The sequence below is a fragment of the Eretmochelys imbricata genome, chromosome 1 (assembly GCF_965152235.1).
Source record: "Eretmochelys imbricata isolate rEreImb1 chromosome 1, rEreImb1.hap1, whole genome shotgun sequence".
NCBI lineage: Eukaryota > Metazoa > Chordata > Testudines > Cheloniidae > Eretmochelys > Eretmochelys imbricata.
Genome location: NC_135572.1, coordinates 5,033,769 through 5,048,479, shown reverse-complemented (window position 1 = coordinate 5,048,479; position 14,711 = coordinate 5,033,769). Strand labels below are relative to the sequence as shown.

General features: G+C 45.6%; 1 protein-coding gene across 1 annotated transcript; it reads right to left on the bottom strand.

Annotated features, from left to right (window-relative positions):
• Nucleotides 1-364: 364 nt before the first annotated feature.
• On the bottom strand, nucleotides 365-1,861 carry LOC144278541 (olfactory receptor 52P1-like). Its single transcript, XM_077839889.1, has 2 exons — nucleotides 1,819-1,861; nucleotides 365-1,347 (listed from the first exon to the last, which is right to left on the bottom strand). The coding sequence occupies exon 2, from the start codon at nucleotides 1,301-1,303 to the stop codon at nucleotides 365-367; it is 939 nt and encodes a 312-aa protein (XP_077696015.1). The 5' UTR covers nucleotides 1,304-1,347; nucleotides 1,819-1,861.
• Between the last annotated feature and the right edge of the window lie 12,850 nt (nucleotides 1,862-14,711).

The following is a 14,711-nucleotide window of genomic DNA, read 5'->3' as shown; positions in this document are numbered from 1 at the left end:
TTGCTCCAACAGTTCAAGGTCTCCACAAAACAATCACAAAAATGACATACTGGCCAATCTAGGTCATGATGGGCTGAGCACAATAGAATTTAGCACTGTAAGGGTGGGTAGGGTTGGGGGCTGACAAGCGATGCTGAAAGAGATCAGGTGATGATCAGAGAGAGAGAATTTAGTAACAGAGAGAGCTTTGTGCAGAGCAGAGCTTTGTGATGGAGTGATAAAATATTAGGTGTGAGGAACTTCTCAGACTGTGAACTTCCACAATGCTGAGAACAGCCAAACTAGAAGATAGCATCCTTGGTTACCAGGGAGATCTCCTTTCCCACTTTTGTCTGGCAGGTTTAAATTCAGTGGCCCCAGCTGATCACCTTCTGCAGGTGTATTTGCCCACTTTGTCACGAAGCTCTTTGGTTTTGACCCCATAAATGATAGGGTTGAGCACGGGAGGGACAAGGAAGAAGAGGTCAGCCAAGATGATGTGAACATGGGGAGGGATGGCCTGACCGAAGCGATGTGTCAGAATGGTGAAGAGGACGGACGTATAAGATGTCAGCATCACACAGATGTGGGCTGTGCAGGTATTAAGAGCTTTCTGATGGGCTTTCTTGGAGGAGATTCTTAGGACGGCCCTGGTGATCAGACTGTAGGACACGGCAATGAGCATCAGGTCTGACCCCATGACTACAAAGGCCACCATCAAGCCATATGTCCTGTTGACAGTGGTGTCCGCACACGACATCTTCACCACAGCTATGTGCTCGCAGTGCGTGTGGGGGATAATGCGGTTGGCACAGAATGGCTGCCTGCTCAGAATCAGGGGCAGGGGAAGTACTAGGAGAACAGCTCTTACCAAACCCACGAGCCCTAACATCGCTATGCGTGCGTTGGTGAGGATCGTGGCGTATCTCAGAGGGTGACATATGGCAACGTAGCGATCAAAGGCCATAGCCATGAGTATGGCTGAGTGCAGAGCAGAAACCGCGTGAAGGAAGAACATCTGGGTGAGACAGCCACCCACAGTAATAACTTTTAAATTGAACCAAAATATAAACAGTGCCTTCGGCATGATGGAGGTAGTCGTGCCAATGTCTGTGAGTGCCAGCATGCAGAGCAGCAGGTACATCGGCTTGTGCAGGGTCTGGTTTTTGCCTATGACAAACAGAAGTGTGAAATTTCCCAACATTCCAATAAAGTAGAATGTAGAGAAAGGGATGGACATCCATAGGTGCTCAGCTTCCAGGCCAGGGATGCCTGTTAGGATGAATGATGAAGGGACAGAGTGTGTGAGGTTGATTCCTGCCATGAGGTGGTCGATGCATCGATCAGGTTCAGAAATGCTCAAGGTGCCTGTAATGGTAGGGAAACATAATGAAGTGGGTTACATACTTTATTACACATAGTACAGTAAATATTTTGTAGTTATTACCAGTCTAGAAAGGGAGATGAGCAGTGAGTTACAAATATTTACAGATGACACCAAATTATTTAGGTCAGAGTCAAGTCCAGAGATGTCCTCACAGGGAGATCACCAAGCCAGGTGAATGGGCAGCATGATGGCAGATGAACTTGAATGTAGATACCTGCAGCATGTATGCCCATTGGAGGGAAAAACTTGAACTCCTCAAACACCTAACAAAGTTCTAATTTAACTGTATGAACTCAGGACAGGGACCTGGGTGTTATGGTACACAGCTGTGTGACCCTTCTCACAGTGCAATCACACACAGAAATTGAACAAAATATTAGGATCCAGGAGGAGTGCAATGAAGAATCATACAGAAAATACAATGCCATGAGGTCATTGACTCAACGTTTCACTCTCCTCTAGACTCTTCTGTGTAGTACTAGGCACCCCATCACAGGATATTGCAGAACGAGAGGGGTTTAGGCAGGGGCAATCAGAAGATTCAAAGACCAAGGAAACTCTCATAAGGAGAGAGGTTGAAAAGACTGGGATTGTTACCTTACAAATGAGATGAATTAGGGGGGATATGAGAAAAGTCTGTAAAATACATTCTGGTATAGAATAGATCCAGAATCTGTTCTCCCTGTTTCATAACACAAGATCAAGTGGACATTCAATTAAACAGAATTGTGGCAAATTCAAAAAAGATAAAAAAGGATTTTTCTTTATTCAGTGCCTAACTAGACCGAGGAACGCATTGCCACAAGAGATAGTTGAGCTGTGAACTATGTAAAAATCAGGAAGGGGAGGGACATTTGTATGGACAGTAAAACTATCCAGCTGCAATAGTTACAACTAAATAAATATTTTAGAAAACCTATCCACTCACATGTTTCAGGGTAAAAACCAATCACTGGCTGTTCTGCAGCATGTGGGGCTGTCTCTATCAGAGAAGGACACTGGACCAGATGGACCACAGGTCAGATCCACGATGCAGTTCCTCTGTTGGAAAAGAGCCACACTTCCCTCATGGAAACAGAAATTATCATGCTGGTCTATGGAAGGGCACAGGGGTCTTGTTATTTAGGGCTACAGGCCCGCATCTCTGTTACTTTCCTTGGTTTGTTTGTTTGTTTGTTTTTGGTGAGAAACTTTCGTGCAGGCACCCAGCTTTGTCTGAAACAGAAGATACAGTTGTTAACTGACAAGTGTAAGCAGAGTCTTGTCAGCCACTCAGTTGCTAACCCTTCCCATTCCTGAAGATAACTGAAATTTGCAGATTACACAAACATTGAGAGATTGTAAAAAATAAAGAGGACAGGTCATTGTTTCAGAGCAATCTGGATTGGTTGGGAAACTGGTCTGAAGAAACAATGTGCTCTAAAATAGCTGTGTAGATACCTACATACAGGAAAAATGAGTGTAAATGATGCTTACCTGATGGGGGACACACGTGGGAAGCACCAAGACTATGTAGAAGATTTGGGGGCATGAAGGGATAATTAGCTAAACATGAGCTCCCAGTGTGACCATGTGGCCAACGAACCAATATGATCCTTGGATATTAAGTAGGGGAATCTAAGGAGAGGTAGAGAATTTATTTTAGCTCTATATTTGGTACTGGTGTGACAGCGGCTGGAATTCTCTGTCAAGTTTTGGTGTCCATGATTAAAGATGGGTGTTGATATGTTGAAGAGGGTTCAGAGAAGAGTCAGAACAATTAATTATTAAATGATTGGAAAACCTGCCTTATACTGCATTTTGGTGACATCCTCAAGCTGGTTATGTCATCCCCCTATCCACCTACGCCTGGGTTCCTTATATCTTGTTACAGCAGCACCTGGGGCTGTCACTGCCAGAGAGAGGACAACGGACTAGATGGACCATAGGTCTGATCCACGATGCCATTCCTATGTTGGAAAGGAGCTAAGATTCTCCCATGGAAAAAGACATTATCATGCTGGGCTATGAATTTGCGCTTAACGGAATGGGCACAAAGGGCACAAGGGTCTTGGTATTTAGGGTTACAGGCCTCCACCTCTGTTACACCCCTTGTGTCTTTTGGTGAGACATTTTCTTGCAGGCACCCAGCTTTGTCTGGGGCTATGTTCAGAAAAGAATCACAAGAATTAGTAAAAGATTAGAAAACCTGATTATAGTGATAGACTGAAAGATCTTAATCTATTTCATTTAACAAAGATGTCAAGGGATGACTTGATAACAGTCAATAATTACCTACACGGGGAATCAATATATAATAATATGCTTTTCAGGTTCGTATACGGAGGTGTAAGAGGATTCAATGGCTGGATGTTGAAGTTAAAGGAATTCTGACTGGAAATAAGGTGGACATTTTTAAATGGTGAGACTAATTAACCACTGGAACACGTTACCAAAGGGCTTGGTGGATTCTTCACCACTGAGAATTTTTAAATGAAGGTTGGATGTTTCTCTAAAAGATCTGCTCTAGGAATACTTTCGGGGTTATATTATACAGGCCTCTGTTAAACAGGCTAGAGGATCACAATGGTCCCTTCTGCCCTTGGAATTGCCGAATATGTCCCCAGGAGTCAGCTGGAGATATTACCCGTGCAAGCTCATGCCTGAGTTTACTGAAGGCAGTTTTTCTATTTGTGACCACGTTGCATTTAGCCCTCTGGGGAGAAAATCTCATGTGACTGCGGCCCCTTGGAAATATATATTTCGCAGGGCTGAGGGATCCCATGAGGTACTGCATGGATGAATGCATTAGTGAAAAAAATAATGACTTGAGCCAATAAAATCTCCGGTCTGAGGAATGAATTGACAACCCTCACCATGAATGACTAATAGAGCTGTCTAGTAAATGGTCCCAGAGCATCCTGGATTGAATATCTCTGTCCTAGTGCCCCACTGTTTCAGTCAGCTACCAGTGGTTTGTGCACATGGCAACTGTATTTATCTAGGCCTTCACATATCCCAGAGTTGCCCAATCTCATTATATAATGTGCAAATTTCACATCTTGTGAGTAGGTTCTGTGTCGCAGCCCCTGAAGCACCATGTGATGTGTCCTGGTGTAACAAGAGAAGCCACACAGATGCCTGCCTTTGCATTTGTCACTAGTGTGTGATATATCTCACCAAGAGCCGTGGGGAATATGGGGCAGCTCGGAGGTTGTAGGAGCCAGGGATGACTGGAGAGTATGGAAAAGACACTGGCAACCAGCGTGCTCTTGGAATCGGGTCAGCTTGCGATGGGGAAGGAGGATACGGACAGGGGGTCAGAGAATGATCAATGCCTCAATGGCTAGTGGGCAGCTGGTTTCAAGCGGAGTGCCCCAGGTGTCAGTGCAGAGGACAAGTGCAGAGTCCTGCACTTAGGACAGAAGAATCCCATGCACCGCAACAGGCTGGGGACCGACTGGCTAAGCAGCAGTTCTGCAGAAAAGGATCTGGGGATTACAGTCGACAAGAAGCTGGATATGAGTCAGAAGTGTGCCCTTGTTGCCAAGAAGGCCAACAGCATATTGGTCTGCATTAGTAGGAGCATTGCCAGCAGATTGAGGGAAGTGATTATTCCCCTCTATTCACCACTGGTGAGACCACATCTGGAGTACTGTGTCCAGTTTTGGGCCCCACACTACAAGAAGGATGTGGAAAAACTGGAAAGAGTCCAGCGGAGGGCAACACAAATGATTAGTTTCAGAGTAACAGCCCTGTTAGTCTGTATTCACAAAAAGAATAGGAGTACTTGTGGCACCTTAGAGACTAACCAATTTATTTGAGCATAAGCTTTCGTGAGCTACAGCTCACTTCATCGGATGCATGCTGTGGAAAGTGTAGAAGATCTTTTTATACACACAAAGCATGAAAAAATACCTCCCCCCACCCCACTCTCCTGCTGGTAATAGCTTATCTAAAGTGACCACTCTCCTTACAATGTGTATGATAATCAAGGTGGGCCATTTCCAGCACAAATCCAGGGTTTAACAAGAATGTCTGAGGGGGGGATAGGAAAAAACAAGGGGAAATAGGTTACCTTGCATAATGACTTAGCCACTCCCAGTCTCTATTCAAGCCTAAATTAATTGTATCCAACTTGCAAATGAATTCCAATTCAGCAGTCTCTCGCTGGAGTCCGGATTTGAAGTTTTTTTGTTGTAATATCACAACTTTCATGTCTGTAATCGTGTGACAAATGACTAGGGGACTGGAACACATGATTTATGAGGAGAGGCTGAGGGAACTGGGATTGTTTAGTCTGCGGAAGAGAAGAATGAGGGGGGATTTGATAGCTGCTTTCAACTCCCTGAAAGGGGGTTCCAAAGACGATGGATCTAGACGGTTCTCAGTAGTACCAGATGACAGAACAAGGAGCAATGATCTCAACTTGCAGTGGGGAGGTCTAGGTTGGATATTAGGAAACACTGTTTCACTAGGAGGGTGGTGAAGCACTGGAATGGGTTACCTAGGGAGGTGGTGGAATCTCCATCCTTAGAGGTTTTTAAGTCCCAGCTTGACAAAGCCCTGGCTGAGATAATTTAGTTGGGGTTGATCCTGCTTTGCTCATGGAATTGGACTAGATGACCTCCTGAGTTTTCTTCCAACCCTAATATTCTATGATTCTTCTATGATGGGAGATTTAGCAGCTGAGGAGCCAAGTGTGACAGGTTGCCACCCAAGATGCCACCTGGAACTGGGATGCCACTGTGCCCTCTGATTCACCAGCCTGGGCTCCCTCTCTCAATGTGCTTCTTGGTCAAGATGCAGACCAGCACACGGTACTTCACCTTCACCAGCATTCACATGGGCAGGGACACACCCAGGTGCAGATACTTGAAGGCTCTCTGACTAGCCACTGCATAAACCAACAGTAGAGAGATTATAACCAAAATAACCACCAGTAGCCTAGGACCCCAGAGCTGTATGTCCTGCCCTGCCCTGGGCCAGAAAAGCTCACCAGATGGGAGATAAGTTTCTCCAAAGGCCTACCATTTTCCCTATTGTCTCAATGACCTGAATAGGCCCTTCCCACTCAGCTATCTAAACTGAAAGCACCTTGCCTAGTGGGCATTACTCAGGTGTAACTACATTTGAAATACTGATATGAAGACAATATTCATAATTTCAGATAAAAAATGGTACATGCGTAGAAATAGGATAATCATATTCAGAAGATCATAACTTTTCCAATTACATCTTACATGAGCCATCTTGCCTAAAATATATCATAATTATGCTATAACCATATCAAAATAATATCACTATGAAGAATATGGCATGCAGTGTCACACTAAAAACAATGGCTCTTTCCACTGGGGACATGCCTGAAGTTACATAACAAAAACAATAGTTGGAAACAAACTGAATAAAGGTTGTGACACCCAGGCTGCAGTTCTGTGCCTTGCCAGGACAAAGAGAACCTGAGACCCCCACCCCACCCCCACCACAAACGCACACAAATGCACCCAGAGCCAAGAAAGGTCCCAGCACTGTTCTTGGATTAACAATCACAAAGCAAAAATTATTTCAGCAGCACTGCCCGCCTGTCCATGTACATTCTGCTGTCAAGGCCCACCACCCCACAGGTGTGTACACCTACCTCCCTGCTCCCAAAACCACCTGTCTCTGTATACCCCACTCCCATAACGCCCATCAGTGCCTGCCTGCCAATGTAGGTCCCCCGTCCTCACAATCTCCACCCTGCCACACAGTGATACCCCTCATCCAGGACCAAAATCAGGTGCCAGATCCCACGGCAACAGCTCACAGAAATATCTCCTCAGACTAGGTTAAATTCAGTGTCTGGCTGCAACAGGGAAAAGGGGGTGATCAGCCTGAACTGCCTCTCAGTGGGCAAAGGGAACCCCAGCAGCTGCTCGGCCTGTGCAGGGAAGGAGAGAGGGACAGACCGGATGGGAGGGAGAGAGAACATGGAGACTAAAAGGAGCCAGCATGAGAAACTCCTCCCCAAAATGACACAAAGCTTTAATGTATTGCAGCCCATTAGAAACCTGGACACCCCTTCCTGAGGCTGCTTTTCTGTGTTGGTAATTGCTGACGTTACTGCAAGGCTGTAGTGGGGTTACTCACAAGAGGAGGGATGGTCCGGATGTGGGAAGGTGTCAGAGACAATCTGTTTCAGTTTGCTCCACATTGTGTTACGGTCTGAGACACCACCGCTGCCCCAGGAGGCCTTGTTACGCCTTTTTGGTCTGTGCATTAGGCAGGATATTCATTCCCTATTTCACCCAGCTTCAAGACTCTGTGCCACTGTGATCTGGATACTGCACAAACTCTCATCCCCAAAACACACACACTGTGTGTTCCTGGACCTTCCCTGGTGAGATTTCCAACTTAGCATGGTTTCCTTTCCCCCAGAATCACACTTTTATTTTTCAGAGTAGCAGCCGTGTTAGTCCTCAAACTCACATGGCTAGAGGTTTAAATGAATCAGGATAACAGTTTTTTGAAGGCGGGAGAGGCGTCGTCTCTCTCTGCGCCCCTGCATCTCTGATTCTGGAGAGGACAAGACTCACTACAAGGAAAGGTTTCAGAGTAACAGCCGTGTTAGTCTGTATTCGCAAAAAGAAAAGGAGTCCTTGTGGCACCTTAGAGACTAACCAATTTATTTGAGCATGCTCAAATAAAGCTCATGCTCAAATAAATTGGTTAGTCTCTAAGGTGCCACAAGTACTACAAGGAAAGAAAAAGAAAAGAAAAGGAGAATTTGTGAAGGTGCCACAGAACTTTTTTGCAGAACTGCCGCTTAGCCAGTCGGTCCCCAGCCTGTTGCAGGACATGGGATTCCTCCTTCCTAAGGGCAGGGCTCAGCACTTGTCCTTGTTGAACCTCATCAGATTTCTTTTGGCCCAATCCTCCAATTTCTCTAGGTCACTCTAATATTTGTCTAAAATTTACAATTTAGGAAATCCAAATTTACAAGGTAAATCCCTTGGTTTTTCTGACAATACTAAACAGTTCAAGACACTGTGCTGCTGAATTTCTGCCCAGATGGTTCTTGACTTTAACCCTGAAACCCTTCCCAAGCCCTTAGCACTAACTTTAATGCAGAAACAGGTGACTCACCACAGTCCCGTTGAGCAGAGAGAGGAAATCTCCTTACAGCAACAGGAAGGCAAAGCCCTGAGAATCAGCATATGAATCTCACATGTCTGACACTCAGTGTGCTGGACAGCAAACTTTATGATTCCCCTGTACAGTCCCTGCAGACTCTCAGGTTGGCCAGGAGTCCCAGACAATTCTCTCGGCTCTGTGAGAAGAGCAGAAAATTGACCCTGAGAGCTTCCTTCGGGAGTGAAGCAATTATTCTCTAATACCAGAGGCTCAGATCATTAGGGCAAAATGAGTCTTGCAGTCTCAATACAGTGGTCTGTCACTACTGAATCCCTGGAGAGAAAACGAAGAGCAAATTGTTAGATGTACTCATTTATTTATCAGAATTTCTGCGCTTCTGCCTATCATCATAGAATCCGAGCATCTCCTCCTCCTCCTCCAGAATGATGAGCCCTGCTCTGAATCTCTGAGAACAAGACATGCACATGGAAAGGCTCTCGCACATCCATGTTTCAAACACAGATTAGCAGGCATTCTGATCTGATAACTTCTTTCTGACAATGGGCGACACAGATTGCCCCTCCTTAGTCATAAACCCCCATAGTGCAGTATCGTGTCATGGGCAGGAGCAGCTACCTGAGCCCCCTTCAATGATCAGCATCTGCCCTGAAGCCTGGGGACTGCTAGAGTAATTCCACAGGCTGTATTTAGAACAGGGAGGGTGGAAGGAGATGTGCGTTAGGTGCCCAATGTCCATCCACATTCAGTGGGACTCAGCCTGTTAAAGGCATAAAGGCAGTAGGCACCAATTATATTCTTGGTGTTCACAGCATCCTCTGGCTAAGAGTTCCACAGGAGAGGTCCAAAGAGTTCCTTGAGGATCGGTCTGTCAAGGTGTATTAATCAGGATGGACTGGGATAGAGTCCATAGCCTTTCTTTGCCAGAAGCTGTGAATGGGTGACAGGGGATAGATCACTTGATCTTTACTTGTTCAGTTCATTCCCTCTGAAGCACCTGGCATTAGCCGCTGTAAGAAAACAGGATATGGGGCTAGATGGACCTTTGATCTGACCCAGTATGGCCATTCTTATGACTAAGAGGAATATGATATAGATCTATAAAACTGTGACAGGTGTGTAGATAGTGAATATAGAAGTGGGTTTTTTTTATTCCTTCATATAATAAAAGAAGGTTTCAGAGTAGCAGCCGTGTTAGTCTGTATTCGCAAAAAGAAAAGTATTTTTTCATGATTTGTGTGTATAAAAAGATCTTTTACACTTTCCACACTATGCATCCCATGAAGTGAGCTGTAGCTCACGAAAGCTTATGCTCAAATAAATTGGTTAGTATCTAAGGTGCCACAAGTACTCCTTTTCTTTTTATATATACACACAGACCATGAAAAAATATACATTGTTAAGGAGAGTGATCACTTAAGATGAGCTATTACCAGCAGGAGAGTGGGATGTGGGGAGAGAAAACCTTTTGAAGTGATAATCAAGGTGGGCCATTTCCAGCACATTTCCAGGAGTTAACAAGAGCATCTGAGGAACAGTGGGGGGGGGGGGGGAGGAATAAACCAGGGGAAATAGTTTTACTTAATATAATGACTCAACCACTCCCAGTCTCTATTCAAGCCTAAGTTAATTGTATCCAATTTGCACATTAATTCCAATTCAGCAGTCTCTCTTTGGAGTCTGTTTTCAAGGTTTTTTGTTGAAGGATAGTCACTTGGAGATCAGAAATCGAGTGACCAGAGAGTTTGAAGTGTTCTCCGACTGGTTTATAAATGTTATAATTCTTGACATCTGATTTGTGTCTATTTATTCTTTTACGTAGAGACTGTCCAGTTTGTCCAATGTACATGGCAGAGGGGCATTGCTGGCACATGATGGCATTTATCACATTGGTAGATGTGCAGGTGAACGAGCCTCTGATAATGTGGCTGATGTTATTAGGCCCTGTGATGGTGTCCCCTGAATAGATATGTGGGCACAGTCGGCAACGGTCTTTGTTGCAAGGATAGGTTCCTGGGTTAGTGGTTCTGTTGTGTGGTGTGTGGTTGCTGGTGAGTATTTGCTTCAGGTTGGGGGGCTGTCTGTAAGCAAGTACTCGCCTGTCTCCCAAGATTTGTGAGAGTGATGGGTCATCCTTCAGGATAGGTTGTAGATCCTTGATGATGCATTGGAGAGGTTTTAGTTGGGGGCTGAAGGTGACGGCTAGTGGCGTTCTGCTATTTTCTTTGTTAGGCCTGTCCTGTAGTAGGTGACTTCTGGGAATTCTTCTGGCTCTGTCAATCTGTTTCTTCACTTCAGTAGGTGGGTATTGTAGTTGCAAGAATGCTTGATAGAGATCTTGTAGGTGTTTGTCTCTGTCTGAGGGGTTGGAGCAAATGCGGTTCTATCGTAGAGCTTGGCTGTAGACAATGGATCGTGTGGTGTGGTCTGGGTGAAAGCTGGAGGCATGTAGGTAGGAAAAGCAGTCAGTAGGTTTCCGGTATAGGGTGGTGTTTATGTGATCATCGCTTATTAGCACCATAGTGTCCAGGAAGTGGATCTCTTGTGTGGACTGGTCCAGGCTGAGGTTGATGGTGGGATGGAAATTGTTGAAATCATGGTGGAATTCCTCAAGGGCTTCTTTTCCATGGGTCCAGATGATGAAGATGTCATCAATATAGCGCAAGTAGAGTAGGGGCATTAGGGGACAAGAGCTGAGGAAGCGTTGTTCTAAGTCAGCCATAAAAATGTTGGCATACTGTGGGGCCATGCGGGTACCCATAGCAGTGCCGCTGATTTGAAGGTATACATTGTCCCCAAATGTGAAATAGTTATGGGTAAGGACAAAGTCACAAAGTTCAGCCACCAGATGTGCCATGACATTATCGGGGATATTGTTCCTGACGGCTTGTAGTCCATCTTTGTGTGGAATGTTGGTGTAGAGGGCTTCTACATCCATAGTGGCCAGGATGGTGTTATCAGGAAGATCACCGATGGATTGTAGTTTCCTCAGGAAGTCAGTGGTGTCTCGAAGATAGCTCGGAGTGCTGGTAGCTTAGGGCTTGAGGAGGGAGTCTACATAGCCAGACAATCCTGCTGTCAAGGTGCCAATGCCTGAGATGATGGGGCGCCCAGGATTTCCAGGTTTATGGATCTTGGATAGCAGATAGAATACCCTAGGTCGGGGTTCCAGGGGTGTGTCTGTGAGGATTTGTTCTTGTGCTTTTTCAGGGAGTTTCTTGAGCAAATGCTGTAGTTTCTTTTGGTAACTCTCAGTGGGATCAGAGGGTAATGGCTTGTAGAAAGTGGTGTTGGAGAGCTGCTGAGCAGCCTCTTGTTCATATTCCGACCTATTCATGATGACGACAGCACCTCCTTTGTCAGTCTTTTTGATTATGATGTCAGAGTTGTTTCTGAGGCTGTGGATGGCTTTGTGTTCTGCATGGCTGAGGTTATGGGGCAAGTGATGCTGCTTTTCCACAATTTCAGCCCGTGCACATCGGCGGAAGCACTCTATGTAGAAGTCCAGTCTGCTGTCTCGACCTTCAGGTGGAGCCCACCTAGAATCCTTCTTTTTGTAGTGTTGGAAGAAAGCTCTCTGTGGATTAGAATGTTGTTCAGAGGTGTGTTGGAAATATTCCTTGAGTCGGAGACATCGAAAATAGGATTCTAGGTCATCACAGAACTGTATCATATTCGTGGGGGTGGAGGGGCAGAAGGAGAGGCCCCGAGATAGGACAGATTCTTCTGCTGGGTTAAGAGTATAGTTGGATAGATTAACAATATTGCTGGGTGGGTTAAGGGAACCATTGCTATGGCCCCTTGTGGCATGTAGTAGTTTTGATAATTTAGTGTCCCTTTTCTTTTGTAGAGAAGCAAAGTGTGTGTTGTAAATGGCTTGTCTAGTTTTAGTAAAGTCCAGCCACGAGGAAGTTCATGTCGAAGGTTGTTTTTTTATGAGAGTATCCAGTTTTGAGAGCTCATTCTTAACCTTCCCCTGTTTGCTGTAGAGGATGTTGATCAGATGGTTCCGCAGTTTCTTTGAGAGTGTGTGACACAAGCTGTCAGCATAGTCTGTGTGGTATGTAGTTTCCCAGCTGTGTCTATTGATAATTGAGTTCTTACCAGACAGAAAACTATCAACCTAAATTTCCTTTTACGTCTTCTAGGCACTTCCCTTTCTCTGGAGGTGATAGGCACTATCAGGACAGGATTGTATTCCTAACAGCCCAATAGCACCATCTTTCAATGTGACTAGGTTGGAATGTGAGGAGGTGACCGGTTGGTTCCCAGCTTATGGCTGCCTCTGCTGCTTAGCCAAAGGCCTTAGCCTAAGCACAGACCCTCAGACGGTCACAGTGAGAGAAGGCCCTTACACCGGCAGACAGTGATTTCATAGAATCATAGAATCATAGAATCATAGAATATCAGGGTTGGAAGGGACCCCTGAAGGTCATCTAGTCCAACCCCCTGCTCGAAGCAGGACCAATTCCCAGTTAAATCATCCCAGCCAGGGCTTTGTCAACCCTGACCTTAAAAACCTCTAAGGAAGGAGATTCTACCACCTCCCTAGGTAATGCATTCCAGTGTTTCACCACCCCCTTAGTGAAAAAGTTTTTCCTAATATCCAATCTAAACCTCCCCCACTGCAACTTGAGACCATTACTCCTCATTCTGTCATCTTCTACCATTGAGAACAGTCTAGAGCCATCCTCTTTGGAACCCCCTTTCAGGTAGTTGAAAGCAGCTATCAAATCCCCCCTCATTCTTCTCTTCTGCAGGCTAAACAATCCCAGCTCCCTCAGCCTCTCCTCATAAGTCATGTGTTCTAGACCCCTAATCATTTTTGTTGCCCTTCGCTGGACTCTCTCCAATTTATCCACATCCTTCTTGTAGTGTGGGTCCCAAAACTGGACACAGTACTCCAGATGAGGCCTCACCAATGTCGAATAGAGGGGAACGATCACATCCCTCGATCTGCTTGCTATGCCCCTACTTATACATCCCAAAATGCCATTGGCCTTCTTGGCAACAAAGGCACACTGCTGACTCATATCCAGCTTCTCGTCCACTGTCACCCCTAGGTCCTTTTCCGCAGAACTGCTGCCTAGCCATTCGGTCCCTAGTCTGTAGCGGTGCATTGGATTCTTCCATCCTAAGTGCAGGACCCTGCACTTATCCTTATTGAACCTCATCAGATTTCTTTTGGCCCAATCCTCCAATTTGTCTAGGTCCTTCTGTATCCTATCCCTCCCCTCCAGCGTATCTACCACTCCTCCCAATTTAGTATCATCCGCAAATTTGCTGAGAGTGCAATCCACACCATCCTCCAGATCATTTATGAAGATATTGAACAAAACCTGCCCCAGGACCGACCCTTGGGGCACTCCACTTGATACCGGCTGCCAACTAGACATGGAGCCATTGATCACTACCCATTGAGCCCGACAATCTAGCCAGCTTTCTACCCACCTTATAGTGCATTCATCCAGTCCATACTTCCTTAACTTGCTGACAAGAATACTGTGGGAGACCGTGTCAAAAGCTTTGCTAAAGTCAAGAAACAATACATCCACTGCTTTCCCTTCATCCACAGAACCAGTAATCTCATCATAAAAGGCGATTAGATTAGTCAGGCATGACCTTCCCTTGGTGAATCCATGCTGGCTGTTCCTTATCACTTTCCTCTCATGTAAGTGCTTCAGGATTGATTCTTTGAGGACCTGCTCCATGATTTTTCCAGGGACTGAGGTGAGGCTGACTGGCCTGTAGTTCCCAGGATCCTCCTTCTTCCCTTTTTTAAAGATTGGCACTACATTAGCCTTTTTCCAGTCATCCGGGACTTCCCCGGTTCACCACGAGTTTTCAAAGATAATGGCCAATGGCTCTGCAATCACAGCCGCCAATTCCTTCAGCACTCTCGGATGCAACTCGTCCGGCCCCATGGACTTGTGCACACCCAGCTTTTCTAAATAGTCCCTAACGACCTCTATCTCCACAGAGGTCTGGCCATCTCTTCCCCATTTTGTGATGCCCAGCGCAGCAGTCTGGGAGCTGACCTTGTTAGTGAAAACAGAGGCAAAAAAAGCATTGAGTACATTAGCTTTTTCCACATCCTCTGTCACTAGGTTGCCTCCCTCATTCAGTAAGGGGCCCACACTTTCCTTGGCTTTCTTCTTGTTGCCAACATACCTGAAAAAACCTTTCTTGTTACTCTTGACATCTCTCTCTAGCTGCAGCTCCAGGTGCGATT